This window comes from Pseudochaenichthys georgianus, chromosome 3 (genome assembly GCF_902827115.2).
Source record: "Pseudochaenichthys georgianus chromosome 3, fPseGeo1.2, whole genome shotgun sequence".
Classification (NCBI taxonomy): Eukaryota; Metazoa; Chordata; class Actinopteri; order Perciformes; family Channichthyidae; genus Pseudochaenichthys; species Pseudochaenichthys georgianus.
In genome coordinates this window covers 33,993,812-34,012,758 of record NC_047505.1, presented here as the reverse complement: position 1 = coordinate 34,012,758, position 18,947 = coordinate 33,993,812, and the positions used below count along the sequence as shown (strand labels likewise).

Below are 18,947 nucleotides of genomic sequence, written 5' to 3'. Positions count from 1 at the left end.
TTTAAACCAAATTTGCAGCATTTTTTCAAATAACAGCTTTGATTTTTCCCACTAACATGAGATATATAAGACTACTGTGGTCCTTCTGTGAAATACTATCATCACACAGTGAAAGTGAGCATTCAGCATCAGCAGGGACAGCGGCGTCGCTTCTCCTTGTATCCCGGACTGTTTATTCTACGAGATAACAGGGGTGGCCACTTTAATTGGCGCAGTGAAAACATATACACAATCAAGAATTACACAGTATAATTAAACACTAGTACAAAGGTATTCTTCTCTTAATATTATAATCGTTATAAGCGAAAGTTGTTCGTCGTAATGGTCAATGCCCCCGTTTTTTTTAGAGACTTGCACCCCTCTTTGCATGCAATGGTCCGCTCCGCGCAGACACGACACGGCCGTTGCTCTCACAGCAGAGCTGGGAGAGGTTTACACAGCCTGCCATTGCTGCATACCGTGCGAGGGATGCCTACTCTTCCCAACTTTTCATCCAGAGGTTAGCGACAAAACGTCAAAGCAAGGTGGTGTTATTTCCCTTTTTTATAGCTCGAGTTTCTTCCATGAATCGATATCTGACTGGACTAACGTTAGCATTTCCGAAGATAAGTGAATGAACTTTGGACTTTCCACACGGCTTTTCGTGACATGTTTCCCGTCGTCCTGGATAAAATAAAATAACAACGTAGCCCGGCGTGGCGGCAGCTGGGCGAAAATTCAACTGGAAAGGGAAATACCGCTCTCGCCCCGAGTGATTATCAAAACAAAGAGACACAAAACTTTAACCTTCCACTTTTGAAGCGGAATAGGAGTTTTAAATGACCTCCAAAGCTTCAAATAAGGTGGGTAACTTGGTCGGATGAGTGTGAAGTGTTTCGTTTCAACATTACGCTGCTGGTTTATGAAGCTAATGTGTGTGATAAACGGAAGAGCTAACAGTGGCTAAAATAGAAACGGTGGTCAACTGTGCTGTGTGTTGGGCTAAATAACTCTGGAGACTGTTGTAAGTAGTAATACAGTATTCCTAATGGCGCTGTTGGATATGTGAGAGAGAGTGTTGTTGATTGGGTTTGGCTAAGGCTTTATTCTGAAATCTACACCTAGTAACATCATTTAGTCCTCATCCAGCATTGCTGTTTGTACTGCACTAGGTTCAAAATAAATAATCTGATTTAAACTAGGTGTTACTGTTGATAAGCCGTCACTGATGATAACCCAGCTGTGTTCATAGTATGTCTCAGCTCTGCTACCTGTTGATAGCTAGTGTCCCAGCCATTGTTTATTTAAAAAAAAATGGCAGGAAATCGCCATCTAAAACTGACTGAGCCTCGGAGGCAGATCTTCTGCTAAAATATCCTATTTGTACATGATCAATGTTGCCCTATGAAAGGCGTTTTTGAGAATTTGGTTGTTTTAAGTTGTCTTTTACAAGTTGTGTTTCATGGAAGGCTTGTATTGTAAGATGATGATAACAGCCTGGGGAAAAAAGAGTTACCAATTACCTCAAAGTGATCTATCGTTTTGTTATGTATGTGGGGGAATTACCTTTCACTAAATATAGTGTTATATACCATTAATGGCATAATTAGAAACTTTCCACCACTTTTGGGAACCCCTTCACTTGTGTTTATAGCTTCAGTTTGAGGGCCATTTTAAAGCCACCAGTTAACTATGTTATTTTCACTTGCATCTCTGTATCAGTTATGTGTTGTTGCTCATCAGTCAAACACAGCTGGGTGAATACCTGTCAAGCTTTGCATATTTTCTAAATCAAACTGAAATATTTTAAGTTATAATTCATCAATGAAGAATTGTTTCAAAAGAAGTTGAAAACGGCCTGGTCAGGTGTTTACTGTCAGTAGAACAGACTTGAAAATATACTATATTATTACATCATAAGTAGCCAATATACCTCCACATTTTCCTCTACATGTGATTGCAATGTTTTTCTTAATAATTTCTTTTTTTTAATTAAAAATCTTCTAATTAAAAATTGATTAATCCTCAATAAGACCTAAACATGTGTACACAGCATTGTCAATAGTTATGCTCTATTAGAGAGTGAGGAATGTGCTGTGTTTGTCAAACAGAAGTGTTGATATTCAGGTTTGGTTGGTTTACCCAGTTAGACGAAACCAGCTCTGTCATATCAGCAGCAGGTGTCGTTATGCTGTACTGTATCCGAGCGCTTGGTCACACCTTGACTTAAACTTACAACTGTACTATGTTTGCACTTGGCAATGAGCCAAAGGTATTTCCTGTGCTCATTAGTAGTTCCTCTACACTTTTGTATCACTTTCTCTTTATTCTGCTATTTAATTTGTTCTTAGTCGTGATAAATGGACATCTTGCCTACTTATTTCAGGTCCGATTGTTCAGTTGACAATTTGACGTCTCGAAGAGAGCAAAAGCACAAACAAGTATGACTTGCCTTTCAACTGCATTACCCTTCCATGCACTTAATCACTCATTGTCTATCATATTAACTCCCACCTCATAAGTTGTGATAGACTGACATAACATCAGTATTACTCACAAAGTTTGGTTAGTGATTAACTTCAATACAATGTTTCCACGCTGTTTCAGGAATGGACGAACATCTGTAGGTGTGGTGACTTCAAGTGTCAGAGGTCAAAATGCTAATGTTGCGCAATAGTGTGTCATTAGGTTAGCATTATGTGTTAGTAAATATTTAGCATTCACTGAATAGTGACAACTTCGGTAAAAACAATTAGGTTAGCAAAAATAATAGGCACTTTGTAAGAGTTCACTTGATGCTGCCTTTCCTTTGTATGCCATGACTGACCTACACTACACAATAACAGTTCATGTTAATTGCTGTTTATAGCAGGATGCATTTCTATGACGACGGAAAAGGAAATGTCTTTCTGTTCAGTGCAAGAGTTCTTGCCCTGGCACCAAGGAGAGAGGAAAGGATGCTGTTTTCAAAGCTTTAAAAAAAAGACTCAGGGAAGAGAGTGACTGTCTGAACAGTGCGTAGTAACATAACGTTGAAGCATATTTAAAATGTAATGGAATTGTTAAGTAGTGATATTGGTACACTATGTTAACCAATCATAGGTATAATTTCAATCTGAACTTGATTGAGCTCTTTAAACATAGGTTTTTAAATGAGCCAGTCATTCATCTGATATTGAACTAGCTAAAAAACAAATGAATCAATCCACTGAAGATTTGGCATCAACTCTTCCTCACCAGAGTGCATGTTGGCCTCATCCTTCTTTGTGTTTGGCCTTCAGCCATTCCTGTTTACTTTTGTGAATGCAATGCAAAAAGAAACATAATTCAGAGCCTCAGCAGTCCCTCAAGCCTTCAGACTTTCTGAGAAGACAGACCGAATAAGTGTAACATGCATTTGGTTGAAGGAGGTAGTATTAATTAGAGTTGCACAGCGGGCCAAGAACAGCCTCTGTTTTGCTTTGATGATTACACATCCCTATTTACATCACTGAGGAGGGAAATGTAATTAGAGGATTGAGTGCTAGGGAGAGGAAAAAGTCCTGCTGGTGTTTTTGTTCTGTGTCGTAGGCTCCCCGCCATTTCTGGAGAATCAGGGCTGATGCGGCTTGTAATAAACACAAGATAGAACGGCTTGTAATAAACACCAAATAGAACGGCTAATGTCTGCCATGTGTGACAAGGAGTTATGCCATCACTTTATAAAGCATTTATCCCATTTTCTGTTGAGACACTCCCCAAGCTGCTTCAGATGCCTTCATTTTAAACGGAGACAATGCAACTTGTAACAATATTCTTGTTAGACGTTCATGCATGCAATGAGAACGCTTATTGATACTGATTGTCACAGGTCATCTTGGTTGAAATGTCACAGAGAATACTCAAACTCACGATCAAGCTCATTTGTTAATGTCCAGTTGCAGCCTTGGTGTACAACCTTGAGACACAAAACACACCTAAACTCATTCCTTCTGACACTAACGGGCCAGTCTATGATTTGGGGCATTTGATTCAAAGTCCTTCCTGCCCTTAAGCAGTGCAGGTGCAGTGAGGGCTGTCTCTCTGTATAAAGGAGAGGGCTGCCAGTGGATCATAATGAAGACAGCAGCCAGAGGTCTGTTCCTTCAGCCTGGCTTCAGCTTTTGGGCTGTGACCTATCTGGATATGAATCTTATATATACAATCTATGATATGAATACAAGTAGGTTATTCATTGGTTAAAACAAATGTCTAGGCATATGTCCAGAGACCTTGAGAGACTTGAATTTACATAACAAACTGCAACAATTGCAATACAAAATACTGCAGAGTATGCAGGGATGTCCTGGTGAAGTTTTTTGTAGCCAATTCGAGTACATTAGAATCATTGTAATGATATTTGCTGATGGTCCCAACCTGATATTGGAGAGTGGATGACTGCACACATTGTGTTGCTGTGCATGAAAGCTTTGTGGGTAAAACAAAGTGTATTTGAAAGCAAAGGATCGGATCTAGCTAAATATAGCTCAATAACTGAAAACCATCAGTTTAAAAATGCCTTTTATACATTAGAACATCACAATGTGATATGTCCCAGGAGAATGCTTACATTGACTATGATTATGTCCAGATGGCCAGCCCCACTGTGCACAGATTTGTTAAAGAGTCGACAGTAGACAGTGGCCTGTCTGGAAACAAATATTGAGAGAAAGCAGCTGTTGTTCTTTCAATGCTAGAAGACTGTGCAGTGTGACAGATATCAAGGACATCAGACCTGCTTATCCTTTCTTCCCTGGAGGAAAGACCAGGGCCGAAACACACAGCAGGAGGCAGGTGGATAGCAGAAAGAGAAAACCAAGGAAAGCAGAAAATGCCTTTTGAGGGAGGGGTTATAGGATGGGTGAAATGGAGAAGGAAGGAGTGGGAGGGAAATATGCACCGGCTATAATCTGAATCACATGGCAGATCTTAAAAGACTGACTCTTCCTCATTTTCAGCAGGATAGCTCTTATGCTTTTACATGTTATGAAGCCAATTCTAAACAACATTAATAGTGGTGCACGATAATTATCGGCCCGATAATTATCGGTCCGATATTAGGAATTATGACGTCATCCCGATAAACCCGATAAAAGTATTAATAGCCCCGATAATATACAATATATTTTTTGGTAAAAAAAAGAAAAAAATACTGCGGTGTGGGTGGATTGGGATGAGGGGCGCTTGTTTTTCCCTCGGCTCCTCCCGTTTTGCCAGTACTGTGGTATTAGTGGTTTAGGAAGAGGGGAGTTTTCACAAATCCAGCGCTCCCTAACTCATGCCTGGCTGTGACGTAAATGGTGTGCGGCCGTGAAGCCAGGACAGTAAACAAACATGTCGTCGGTAGTATGGGACTATTTCAAAGTTTCAGAGTTAGATATTTCGCTTGCTATTTGTATTAACAAATGCAATGCAGAAGTTCCACGCGGAGGGAAAAAGGCAACGAGCTATAATACTTCCAACCTGATTAGTCACCTGAAACATCGCCATCGCTACGATGGTGTGTTAAAAGCATACGAAGACGCCTGCGCTGCTAAACTAGCGGCGAATCCAAAGCCAGCTGCAAAGGCACCGGGGCTTTTAGCTATCGACGAGGCTTTTGAAAAAGGCAAGAAGTTTGCCAGAGACGACCCCAGGGTTAGTTTTGTTCATAGTAGTAATGCTCATGTCATTTGCTCACTACTAGTCTTTTTTTACCACCAGGTGTGCAAAAACTACAGGTACATTTAATATATATATATATTATATTATTATCGGTTATCGGTATCGGTCTTGAGAAGCAGGAAGTTATCGGTATCGGTTTCAAAAAACCAATATCATGCATCCCTAAACATTAATATCTCTTTCCATATAATTGAATTGCAACAGGAAAATAGTACATTTTCTTGAGGGGTGTTGGTCGGGTACGTGTGCCGTTACACCCCTAGTGTGACACAGTCACAGAGAGAGAGAGAACATGTGGAAGCCCTGGCTCAACTGGTTAGGGAAGAGAGAAGGATGCAGGAACACATCTATCCCAAGGCTTGTTGCCCTACATGCCTTCACACACACACACACACACACACACACACACACACACACACACACACACACACACACACACACACACACACACACACACACACACACACACACACACACACACACACACACACACACACACACACACACACACACACACACACACACACACACACGCACACGCACGCGCACACTGCTGTGTGTTGATTTGCTTATCTTTCACAGTGTAGGGAGGCAGCCCTGTTTGTGGGAAACAGAGTCATCAGCCTGTGGGGGACATTGTCCGCTGCTTTAGACGATATAGGGCATAAGCATCACTAGCAGTGTCTGTTTCCCAGATATCAGACTTCTGTCAGAGCATATGCATATCTTAGAAGCCTTTTATAATAGAGTTTATACACTCTTATCTTGTCTGACCATAGAAGTATTGGCTGCCATGTCCACTGTGGTGCTCATAGCCATCTTCCTCATCGCTCTCCTCCTCTTCATGCTCTGACATCGTTTCCCTGTCCCCTGGCCGAGAAACAGGTAACTGCACTTTCCTCTTCCGCCGAATGGTCTTTGAATAGATAGGAAATGTTTTTGTGTTAAAGAGGCAATTGTTATTGTCTCCATCACATCTGAAGTCAACGCGATTAGAGGATGATTAAAAGTTGCACATTCAGACACAGTGTCACACAAAATCTATCACGACAATCAAACTTCCTATCTTTGCATTTTTCCCGCTCTTTCGGAGCTGCTGTACTGCGTAGGCATGCTCCACGCTGTCCATAGAGACAGCATTGACCATCACCACTCGATCATTCTCTCTGAAACAATAAAAACAGCTTAGTTAATAAAGAGTGTCCAAATAGCTGTAGAGATCGATGTTAATCCAACCTCATAACAGCGTGGTACTCATTTATATAGAATACATCTGAAATATTTAATAGGAGCTTACCAATGTCAAACTAACATTCCAGCTACAACCCAAAACATATAGTTTATAATTGTCAAACTTACTGTAGAAGTCCCTCAGCAGGACCTCCTTTCAGCACATCAGATATCACAATGGAGGTCTCTCCACTCTGGAAATGAGGGTTGTCTCGCCCACCTGAGATGGCAATACCAAACCCAAACCCTGGGGCTTACACACACACACACACACACACACACACACACACACACACACACACACACACACACACACACACACACACACACACACACACACACACACACACACACACACACACACACACACACACACACACACACACACACACACACACACACACACACACACACACACACACACACACACACACACACACACACACACACACACACACACACACACACACACACACACACACACACACACACACACACACACACACACACACACACAGATTGATTTGCTTATCTTTCACAGTGTAGGGAGGCAGCCCTGTTTGTGGGAAACAGAGTCATCAGCCTGTGGGGGACATTGTCTGCTGCTTTAGACGATATAGGGCATAAGCATCACTAGCAGTGTCTGTTTCCCAGATATCAGACTTCTGTCAGCGCATATGCATATCTTAGAAGCCTTTTATAATAGTGTATACACTCTTATCTTGTCTGACCATAGAAGTATTATTTCCTGCTATATGTTAATATTGCCGCATGCAATGAGCCGACCAAACTAAAACCAGATTTAACATAACGTAGCTAATGGCTCAACACGACTGGGTTTTGCTTTTAGTTAAATATGGATATCCATCCGTGCACTAGCGTCACATGCGTGTGACCTGGCTCTCTCACTCCTGGTTCCCATGAAAACCAGAGCAGCAACCCCTGGTTAGCTGAGTCAGACCTGAGGGTGTGTTTTCTCTCTCCACATCATCAGCTCATGTCTGCAAACTGAATTAGTTTTCATTGTGCGTATACAGGTTAACTAGGAGGTGGTAATGACAGTTAAACATTTAAAGTTTTGTCATCGATGCAAATGCCACTCATAAAGATCTTTCTCGTCACTCCTTGATGATGCAAGTAAAAACAAAAGATAAACAGGCAGCCGTTTCAGTTCATAGTATGACAGCTATGTGTGTGAGTGATGCAAGAGGAGCCACAATGGTATGTGTCAATTTTAGCGCAAATATGCAGATGCTTCCACCTGTGTTGTAGCTCAAAAACCTTTCATTTCACAGATATGAAAGGAATGCTTCGATGCAGGTCTATTCAGAAGTCAGTCCTATTGAAATTGTTTTATTCGAGCATAACCTTGACTTTGTATTAGGCCTGCTCAATTAATCGTATTTTAATCGCAATTACGATTATGGTGTGCAACGATTACGAAAACAACATAATCGAAATAAAACGATTATTTTTTTATTATTATTATTACTAGGGATGTCCCGATCACCTTTTTTTGCTCCCGATCCGATTCCGATCATTTGATTTTGACAATCTGCCGATGCCGATTTTTCCCGATCCGATCTTTATGCAATGCATTAAGAGAAAAAAAAAGGCAACAGATAACGGCTGGCCATCCAACGCGATGAATTCAGCTATCTTGGCTGTTTTTTGGCCTTTTCACTGTTCTGGGGCAGTTTCTCTTTCCTTTTAAAAGTCTCTGAAAGTGTTGGTTGTTTCAGTGCTGTTACCTGAGTGGCCGCTGTGTACTCGTCGTGTTGTTGTTTGTTTCTCAGGTAGCGTATTAGATTGGTCGTGTTGAACGTAGCTCTGTTCTTTCCACCACGCGGAACCTCTGCCTTGCAAACATTGCATCTGGCAGTTACACTGCCTTCGCTTTCAATTTTATAATACTTCCAAACTCCTGACATTTTCTCTGTCCCAACTCCCGAGTCACCAGCTGAACGTAGCCTCTCGTTAGCTTACTGCTACTATTAGACACTGCACCATTTGAGAGAAATAAGCAACCAGGTCTGAAAACAAGCCCAAAGAAAGCAACACATACATGATGTTCTGTAATTTTAAACCAAAACTAAGTCCTCAGGATGACTTTAAGACGTGAACATGGTCATTTTTGTTTTGTAATTGTAACATTAAATAAAATAAAAATACTTTATATAAAAAAAAAATTTAAAAAAAAAAATTCCCGATCCCCGATTTTTTGAAAATCACGTGATCGGCTCCGATCACGTGATCGGATCGGGACATCTCTGATTATTACTTTTTTCTTTTTTTAATTATTTTTTTTTTAATTGGTTTTTCAGTTGAATTATACTTAAAGTTCAGGGTAATCAACTGTTAAAAACAATAAATTGATGTTTTCAAAGTAAATGGATAATCGTTTTTAATAATCGTGATATCAATTATTGACCCAAATAATCGAGATTATGATTTTTGCCATAATCGAGCAGCCCTACTTTGTATCTGCAGATACTGTAAAGGATCTGGATGTGCTTCCCTCATTCCTCTATATGTAATGACGTTCATTCACTGCTGAATAACTAGAGGATAAGGCTTCATTACAGATGTGTTCTGTGCTCACTGTAATTAGTTCAGTAGGTGCATTGGGGTGTACGAGCTTCCTCTCTGCTATCAGTCTTTTTTTAGATGTCATTAGAAGTAATTTATGTATTATCTCTCTGAGCTTGTGCATCTTGTTAAAGAATGCATGCATGCACCCCCTCCCAATCTCTCATCTCTTGAGGGAACGGTAATTATGTTGCCAGTTAAGTGCTGGGAAAATGGCCGCTCCAACAGTAACTCATTAATTCACTATAGATTCTGCTCCACAACATGCCTATTGTAGCCCAGTCCTCAGAAGGCTTGGGAATGCCGTTGAGTGGGCTTGGCCCCTTGTTTTATCGCACCATGTGATCGTGCACACCATGAGTTGCGGTTCAGAGTTGCATAGTTTGAGAGATGTTCTGAAATGTGAAAGTCGTAATGTTTTTATTTCTGTGTCAAATATTTCAACTGCCTGCTCCAAGTTAATGTTTGAATATTCAAATGTTGCTCCCATCTTGATTGTGTAGTGTTTGCAGTTACATTGTGGCAGACAGAAGCTTTTATTACGGGTGGTTGCTGGTAGTAACTTACTGTGGCCCTCCTGTGTGGACTGTGGAGACAGGCAAACATGAGTGAGAGACCCCTGGCTGAATCACCCCTTTGTTTAATGTATGTGTGTGTGCAGGTGTGAAGCGTCATGTACAAACCCCAAGAATACCAATGTTTTGGTTTCACAATACACACATCAGGACACTCCTATAACCCTTTGAACCCTGTGTGGCTTATCTTTTGATCTATAACTACTTGTTATGCTCACTTGGAGTAGTGTAGTATGTTGCAATGAGAAGTTGGCATTAACTGGTAGTTTTGTGTCATGCCAACTGAAATGCAATTTAGACGCTGCTATACGAGTATGACACTCATCAATGAATTGAAGCCAGTGTTGTAGTCAAGTCACCAATTCACGAGTCCAAGTCACCCTCGAGTCACCACTCTTCGAGTCCGAGTCCAAGTCCGAGTCACCAAGGGAGAGTCGTAGTCGAGTCCGAGTCCAAGTCCGAGTCACCCAAGGAGTGTCCAAGTCGAGTCCGAGTCATCATTACCTGTGTTCGAGTCCGAGTCCAATTCCGAGTCACTTAAGAAGAGTCCAAGTCAAGTCCGAGTCACAAGTCTTCATGTATTAATCTTCGTGGATATATGTGTTGAAATGTAGCTGCTCCTCTACATTGCTGTTATCCTGTCTATTGAACTGCTGTGAAGCGAGTTTGGCTACAATTCTTGTAATAGGTGCTATACAAATATAAAGCTTATTTCTAATATTAATATTATTATTATATATAAATAAACTATATTTAAAATGAGTTACCTTTTAGAGAAGTGATTATATTTGTATGCCAATATTTTCCTATGGTAAAGTTTTCGTTTTGCACTTTTATTTTGATAGTAATAAGATCGGGACTCTTATTTTGAAGGAACTTTTACGGGTTAAATCAGTTTACCGATAAAGATTTATCCCCAGAAAGCACATGGCTACTTAGCATGCAAAATGACGTCATTCTGCATGTTAAGTATGTGCTTTCGTTATCGGCTGAATCTTTATTTATTGATTAGATCACGTTACTCTGATGATAGTGTTCAAGACAGCCTATATGTCTGAACTCGATCCTTAGAGTAATGTGTTACGGAGCCTTCTCTTCTATATTGTTTCCACATAACGAGCATTTTGTGCTGCTCTTTTCCAATGTGGAAGCAGAATGTGTGAAAGCATACAGCATGATGCGGGGTGTGCCCAGTACGTGAACTCGCCATACAGGATAGAGGACATCAGACTCCAGAGAAAATGTGCTCGAGTCCGAGTCCAAGTCGGAGCGTCAATGTACGAGTCGAGTCCGAGTCATCGTGGGGGGGGGGGGAATTCACGAGTCCGAGTCCAAGTCATCCTGTGCGAGAATTCACGAGTCCAAGTCCGAGTCGCGTCAATCAGTGCGCGAGTCCGAGTCGAGTCACGAGTCCCGAAAATCGGCACTCAAGTCCGACTCGAGTCCGAGTCCAGGACTCGAGTACTCCATCTCTGATTGAAGCTGACTACTGTGTTACAGGATCAAGGTGTAGAGGACTGCACATGCACCGTTCTGTCTTTATTTTAAATAATTTAGTGGGAATGCTGTTAATAGCATTCCCACTAACTGTTATTATACGGACGAAAAGTTTATTATTATTCCGCCGACTTATTTTGGCCCTCTTCTCCTCCCGCATTTAACATAACGTAGCTAATGGCTCAACACGACTGGGTTTTGCTTTTAGTTAAATATGGATATCCATCCGTGCACTCGCGTCACATGCGTGTGACCTGGCTCTCTCACTCCTGGTTCCCATGAAAACCAGAGCAGCAACCCCTGGTTAGCTGAGTCAGACCTGAGGGTGTGTTTTCTCTCTCCACATCATCAGCTCATGTCTGCAAACTGAATTAGTTTTCATTGTGCGTATACAGGTTAACTAGGAGGTGGTAATGACAGTTAAACATTTAAAGTTTTGTCATCGATGCAAATGCCACTCATAAAGATCTTTCCCGTCACTCCTTGATGATGCAAGTAAAAACAAAAGATAAACAGGCAGCCGTTTCAGTTCATAGTATGAGAGCTATGTGTGTGAGTGATGCAAGAGGAGCCACAATGGTATGTGTCAATTTTAGCGCAAATATGCAGATGCTTCCACCTGTGTTGTAGCTCAAAAACCTTTCATTTCACAGATATGAAAGGAATGCTTCGATGCAGGTCTATTCAGAAGTCAGTCCTGTTGAAATTGTTTTATTCGAGCATAACCTTGACTTTGTATTAGGCCTGCTCAATTAATCGTATTTTCTTGGAGTAGTGTAGTATGTTGCAATGAGAAGTTGGCATTAACAGTGTCATGCCAACTGAAATGCAATTTAGACGCTGCTATACGAGTATGACACTCATCAATGAATTGAAGCTGACTACTGTGTTACAGGATCAAGGTGTAGAGGGCTGAACATGCACCGTTCTGTCTTTATTTAAAATAATTTAGTGGGAATGCTGTTAATAGCATTCCCACTAACTGTTATTCTACGGACGAAAAGTTTATTATTATTCCGCCGACTTATTTTGGCCCTCTTCTCCTCCCGCATTTAACATTGCAAAAACTCCGTTCAAACATCAAAACGTTCAGCTCGGTCGGGAATCAATGGCTATTACTTTTCTCATTCATAACTTTCATAATTCCAGAGATACATCCCATAATACATCACATTTTTAACATTGAAGTCAATGGAGGAAATCTTCAGACTTCAACAAATCTTCATGCGACTTCAACTGCTAACTGTTCATTCATACTTTCACTCAGAAACCTCATTCTAACTTTAAAATGTTACACATCTTTCTGACATTATTCGTGTAAAACAACTCTTAAATCTGATTCTTACTTTTAGAGATATTAAACATTGTTCAGACCTTGTTTTAGAGGTTTTCTTCAGATTTTAACATTAACTAGAGTGCGTGATGTCACAGCTAGAGGGTAGAAAATCTTGATATTTGCCTTCATATATTTTTTTAAAACTGCCATAATTCCCAAACCCTACATTCCTGAGACATAATTTATCATGACAAACGTAGGAAAACATCTCGTAGTTTGAGTAATGACAAATCATTAAGCAAAAATAATTAAACAAAATGACTCTTGAGGGCATGAAGTGACAAAAACTTTCAACATTCCTCCATTAAAGCCCATTGTAATTTCAGGCTGATATTTCCTCACGGTAGCAGCCGCACACCTTTAGTTAAACTGCCAAAAAGGCCACATTATTAACCCGAAACTACACAAAAATTACACTTCAGATACTCAACTTCCTTGACATGCTTCACGTTTTGAAATCTCACAGATATCTGTTACGGTTCTTCCACAAAACGTTCACATGTAAGAGGTTTATCTCTCATTCAGAACAATGCAAACCTTTGATCTCTGGACGCCTCGTTAGCTCAAATCTAAACACCTGTGTAATGGAACACGTTGATGTCATCACTCCAACTGACATGCTCAGAGCAGCAGACTTCAGATAGCAGTGTGCTAACAGTCCAGCCGTGAAGACATCTACGGGACAGTTTTGAGATTTCTTCAAATGCCGTTGCCACGGCAACACAATGTTTGCCATGAAACACAGTTTTCTCATAACTTCAGTGAAACTGCTCCAAACGCCCCAAAACTTCACAGGTTTGGTAACGTTGCAGCTAGAGATGTCCCGATCCGATCACGTGATCGGGGATCGGAGCCGATCACGTGATTTTAATTTTAATTTTTTTTTTATAAAATATTTTTATTATTTTATTTAATGTTACAAAACAAAAATGACCATGTTCACGTCTTAAAATCATCCTGAGGCCTTAGTTTTGGTTTAAAATTACACAACATCATGTATGTGCTGCTTCCTTTGGGCTTGTTTTCATAGACCTGGTTGCTTATTTCTCTCAAATCTGGCAAAAGAGTGGGCGCAGTGTCTAATAGTAGCAGTAAGCTAACGAGAGGCTACGTTCAGCTGGTGACTCGGGAGTCGGGACAGAGAACATGTCAGGAGTTTGGAAGTATTATAAAATTGAAAGTGAAGACAGTGTAACAGCCAGATGCAATGTTTGCAAGGCGGAGGTTCCGCTTGGTGGAAAGAACAGAGCTACGTTCAACACGACCAATCTAATACGCTACCTGAGAAACAAACACCAACAACAACACGACGAGTACACAGCGGCCACTCAGGTAACGGCACTGAAACAACCAACACTTTCAGAGACTTTTAAAAGGAAAGAGAAACTGCCCCAGAACAGTGAAAAGGCCAAACAAATAACAGCCAAGATAGCTGAATTCATCGCGTTGGATGACCAGCCGTGATCTGTTACCTTTTCTTTCTCTTAATGCATTGCATAAAGATCGGATCGGGAAAAATCGGTATTGGCAGATTGTCAAAATCAAATGATCGGAATCGGATCGGGAGCAAAAAAAGGTGATCGGGACATCCCTAGTTGCAGCCATCAACGCATCTAAGCGTATTATGGGGTGTCATCAAATGCCGTTGGCATGGCGACAGATCATTCGCCATCAAGTTAGTTCAGAAGTTTGCAGTTCAAATATTCTGCTGCTTTTCCAAGCCTTTTTACTTTCTTTTAGTACTTTCTCTTCTCTCATCACACATTCAAGCCCCCAGTGTTCATGTATCATTTCAATCTAAATTCTTCACTTTCTTCTTACACATTACATTTCAGCATAGCAGTTTAGCGTCAGTTTTTCAGCATAAAGCATTCCCACAAGCAGTTTCTTCAGGAATTGCATTCTGTAGTTCATCATGTTTCCCACAAGTCTTTGAAATCCTTGAAGGTTTGTCAATTTGATTGTAAAAAGAAAGGTATTGAACATTTTTGAAAACAGACTTGTTATATTGTAATGGTGTATAGAAGACATTGTTATATTTAACGTATTTTGTGCAAGAATAGATTAGAAATATATACTTTTTTTCAAATTACACACTGTGACTCAAATAGTCTTTGAGATTCTGTAAAGCTTGCTTGTTGTCATTAGAACATGTCTTAGTGTTTAGGCACTATTGAACCTTTATCTGTGTCTTTGCTGTGTTGGTTCTTTGAATGAAGGCAATTCAGCTTCAAATGTAACTATGTTGGGACCATATGCCTTCAAACAGATGTATAGGTGTAACTGTGTGTTAACGATTGGTTACACTTCTGGTTAGATGCCAATAGATGTTGTAGCTAATCAGTTTAATTGTATAGTGTTCAATAAGAGTACATTTAGATCAGTAATGAATTCAGACCTAACCTAAAACGTACTAAAAATATCTTGTGACAACAATACATTTTCTTTTTATCACAATACATAGCAACACAGGGCTCCCATTTATCGACACATTTAGATGAATACTGTGATTGATCAGTAATCACTAAATCACTGCCAGCCAGACCATCACTCATTTTACCTTTCCTCACTGATACTGGTCATTGTCAATGAGATATTTATTTTGGTTCTCCGATATTAAAATGACCCAGTTACTTTACATCATCAACATTGTTCAATTGTTGTGTTTTCTGCTCTTGCTTTCATTGTCAGTGAGACAGAAGAAGGGCAACGGAGTCGTACTAAACCACAGAGGGAGATTGAGGGGGGCTTGGGTGGGGTACTGTAAGGGAGAGAGCTGTGTGAGTGTGAGAGCGCTGGGCCTTGTCTCCTTATCTGCACATTCCTGTAGTGTGTATGTGTGTGTCATGGGAGGGGTAGGGTGGGAATACTGATTGTTATATGTGTGGTGATTGGCTGAATCCTAAGGTTCCAGTGCTGGATCTGGTTATCTTTCTCAATCCCTTGGCGCACAGTTTCTGTTTCCACAGACACAAAAACAAAGTGTGGTGTGTGTGTGTGAGTGAGTGCTGAATGTTTTGTATGTGAATATATAAATATAGTCCCCCAGATAAAAATATAAAAACAACAGCGTATTACCCTACCTTTTAGCATTCTGTAGTACACCCACCACCCCTTGTATGCACTACTTATAATCACTGTTATTAGTGAGGAGGTCAAAGTAGGATAATAAGATAAAGAAAGCTGATGACAGTGGACATTGGAAATATCCAAATGTTGAACTTAACCAACGGAAAGGAATGTGGAAAAGTTGAAAGTCAGATTCCCACCAGAAGTTACCATCCTGTGACCTCAACACTGGCCGCCTCTAGGCAGGGAACAATTAGTGTGGTTGAGCTCGGATGACTTTGCTGCTGGCTGAGCTGCATATGAGATGCTAGCCTAGCCTTGCTAGCTGCTTGTTTGCTTCAGTGCACAGTAGAGAACAGCCCGCTGCACATGTGGCCAGTGAGAAATAACCAGAGCCTGCACCTGACCCAGGGGCTCCAACCAAGCTCATTTTAAAAAGTGGAAGTTCGTTACCTCTATGATTTTCACATAATAATAAATAATGATACATGACACTTATATAGCGCTTTTCTAAAAACTCAAAGACGTTGCGAAAACATGATTTCTGTTAATGTTGAGGGTGCTCCCTAATATGTAGTTGTTTCAAATTAAATATGCAGACTCCTGGGTCAACCCTGTTAAAAATGTAACTCAACAGAGCAGAGCTATATGTTCCACATCTCGGGGATTTATAAACACTGAGCATTACACACAGAGATAATGCATGAACAACCAAAAAGAGCCAGATGGACATTTTCTTCCTGGATTTAAATGTTCTAATTTAAAATCTGTACGCATATATCTCACTTTAATTCCTCAAAATGTAAACTAATTGATTGATTGAGTCTTTTTTTTTGTAAACATACACAAACACCTCCTTACACAAGTGTCAATGGAATCCGCAATAAACTTGTTCAAATGGGACGAAGTATTTGCATTGTGCTGACAAGCTATCAGCTGTTCTCAAGACTCTTCAGAGTTATATATATATACCTCAGAGATAAGTGGTGTGGGACTGGGTTTGGAATTCTTGCACCAGTTTGAAACAGCACAGAGGTAACCGGTGTTGATTTATACAAGAACATAGAAGTGGCAGATTTGACTGCAATCAAATGTTTTTGATAAAACCATTTAGTGATTTATCTTCAGATCATTTGGAAGGCAGTAAAACAGACGATGTAAAAGACCCACGCTGTAAGAAATGTGATTTCTGACACCACTGTTCTCAACTCTGCAACCCGTCATTCATCCATCCATTCACTCATCCCTCCTTTTCTCTATGTCACTCTTTCCCTCTGTCTGCTTCATGAGACAGCAGCAGTCGACTTCAGAGGGAAGCATGGCTCAGATTAACGTTTTAATCTAAAAGCCTGGATTATAGGTTTTGTATTTTATTCCTACCCTCACTATTCCAGCAGTGTCTCTGTGTCAGATAGATTTCAGAGGTGTGTGTGTGTGTGTGTGTGTGTGTGTGTGTGTGTGTGTGTGTGTGTGTGTGTGTGTGTGTGTGTGTGTGTGTGTGTGTGTGTGTGTGTGTGTGTGTGTGTGTGTGTGTGTGTGTGTGTGTGTGTGTGTGTGTGTGTGTGTGTGTGTGTGTGTGTGTGTGTGTGTGTGTGTGTGTGTGTGCCCTCTATGTTATGTTGAGGAGAGTCCTAGTGGAGGGGTTTTGCTGTTTGAGACTAATTAACTGAAGCACATTTGAGCATGTCAGCACAACAGTACATCACTGCTGAATGAAGCTCTGCATCATCATCATCATCATCATCATCGTCATCTGCCCATTGGCTACATGCCCTAATCTGCACGGCCATGTGTCCGCACACACTTGCAGCCGCCTCTCCTCCTATCAACGTCTCTACCTGCCCTACAACTGAGAAGTTCAGCGACTGTTGAATTCATCCGTTTTAGAGCTGAGGGTGACGGCAGACTTTTTGTTGGGTTTGTGCACTTCAGAGGATGGTAGAGAGAGTACACACTAATCTGAAAGACAGAATGTAAAAAGCTTACATCAGAGGCTTTATGCATTTGCATATGTTTGCTGTTGAGTGCATGCCCGCCAGAAAGAGCATGTGCGTGTGTCTCTAATTATGTCTTGTTTGAGTGTACTGCTGCCTCACTCTTTCCTTTGGGTCCGGTATGAAGGGAGTTAGAGTTACCAGGGATACAATTGCCCCAGTGACGGGGAGTGCTGCTTGTCTAAATGTTGATCCTTTAATGTTAGTCCCAACTTTTCTCTTCAACTATAATACATGCATCTACCCAGGTTTGGCTGCAGTCTTTAGCCTCTCTGCAGAACACCCTAATGACATGTTGAGTGTATTTATTTGTTCACTTAAGTGCTGAAATTCTACTTTTCAGGGAAAAGTATATGTAATTAAAGTTGTGTGTGTCTAGAATCTTGGCGCTTTTGAATACTTAAACTATTTTGGAAGTTGTAAGATGAGGTGAGTATACTAGTAAGCATTTAAATGACAGTGTGCACAGGGATTTCTCTGGAAGCTGAAGCTATTTCCTACAAACAGGAAGTGAGTGTTTTCCTGTGGGTGATGTGGCTGCTCCTGCTTACATCCTGCCTCAGGCTATCAGGGAAGAGCAGGCACAATGACCTAAAGCTTAGTCAGGACCTTACCTCGTCCTTATTGTCATCTAGACACTCTGGTGCTAGCCCCATTTCTCAGTATTTTTACTTGTACCTCACCAAGATCTAAGGAGAATAAGGAATTGTCCTCAATGACAGAAATGTCAGTCCTTGCATATCCTTTCATCTTTCTTTCTTCACTTCATTTCCTTTCTGTGTTTTTGTCAAAAACTACATCTTAGATGTTTTATTTTATACGCCCCCTGCGTGAAGCATTCCTGTGGTTCAGATGAAGGGAAGTGAGATGAAGGGAGTTGGAGAGTAATGGCCTGCTGGACAACTGTTTCATTTGCAGAGTACTGATAAAGAGCTTGTATTATACTTCTTCCAAGCCTCCTCTCAGCTCTTGACATAACTTTTAAAGGGCCCATGT

The 18,947-nt window shown here is 40.7% G+C and overlaps 1 protein-coding gene across 12 annotated transcripts in view; it reads left to right on the top strand.

The window, feature by feature from the left end:
• Nucleotides 1-18,947, top strand: part of tjp1a (tight junction protein 1a) — a 97,088-nt gene that overhangs the window by 40,779 nt on the left and 37,362 nt on the right. Inside the window, exon 1 of one of the 12 annotated variants that reach the window (XM_071206783.1) lies at nt 433-842. The exons of 10 other annotated variants lie outside the window; for them this stretch is intronic. In XM_071206783.1, coding sequence (XP_071062884.1) covers nt 819-842 — 24 coding nt within the window. In that variant the 5' untranslated portion in view covers nt 433-818. Of the gene's footprint in view, nt 1-432; nt 843-18,947 lie in introns of those variants that run through there. One more of the 12 variants, XM_071206787.1, reaches the window with a different exon arrangement.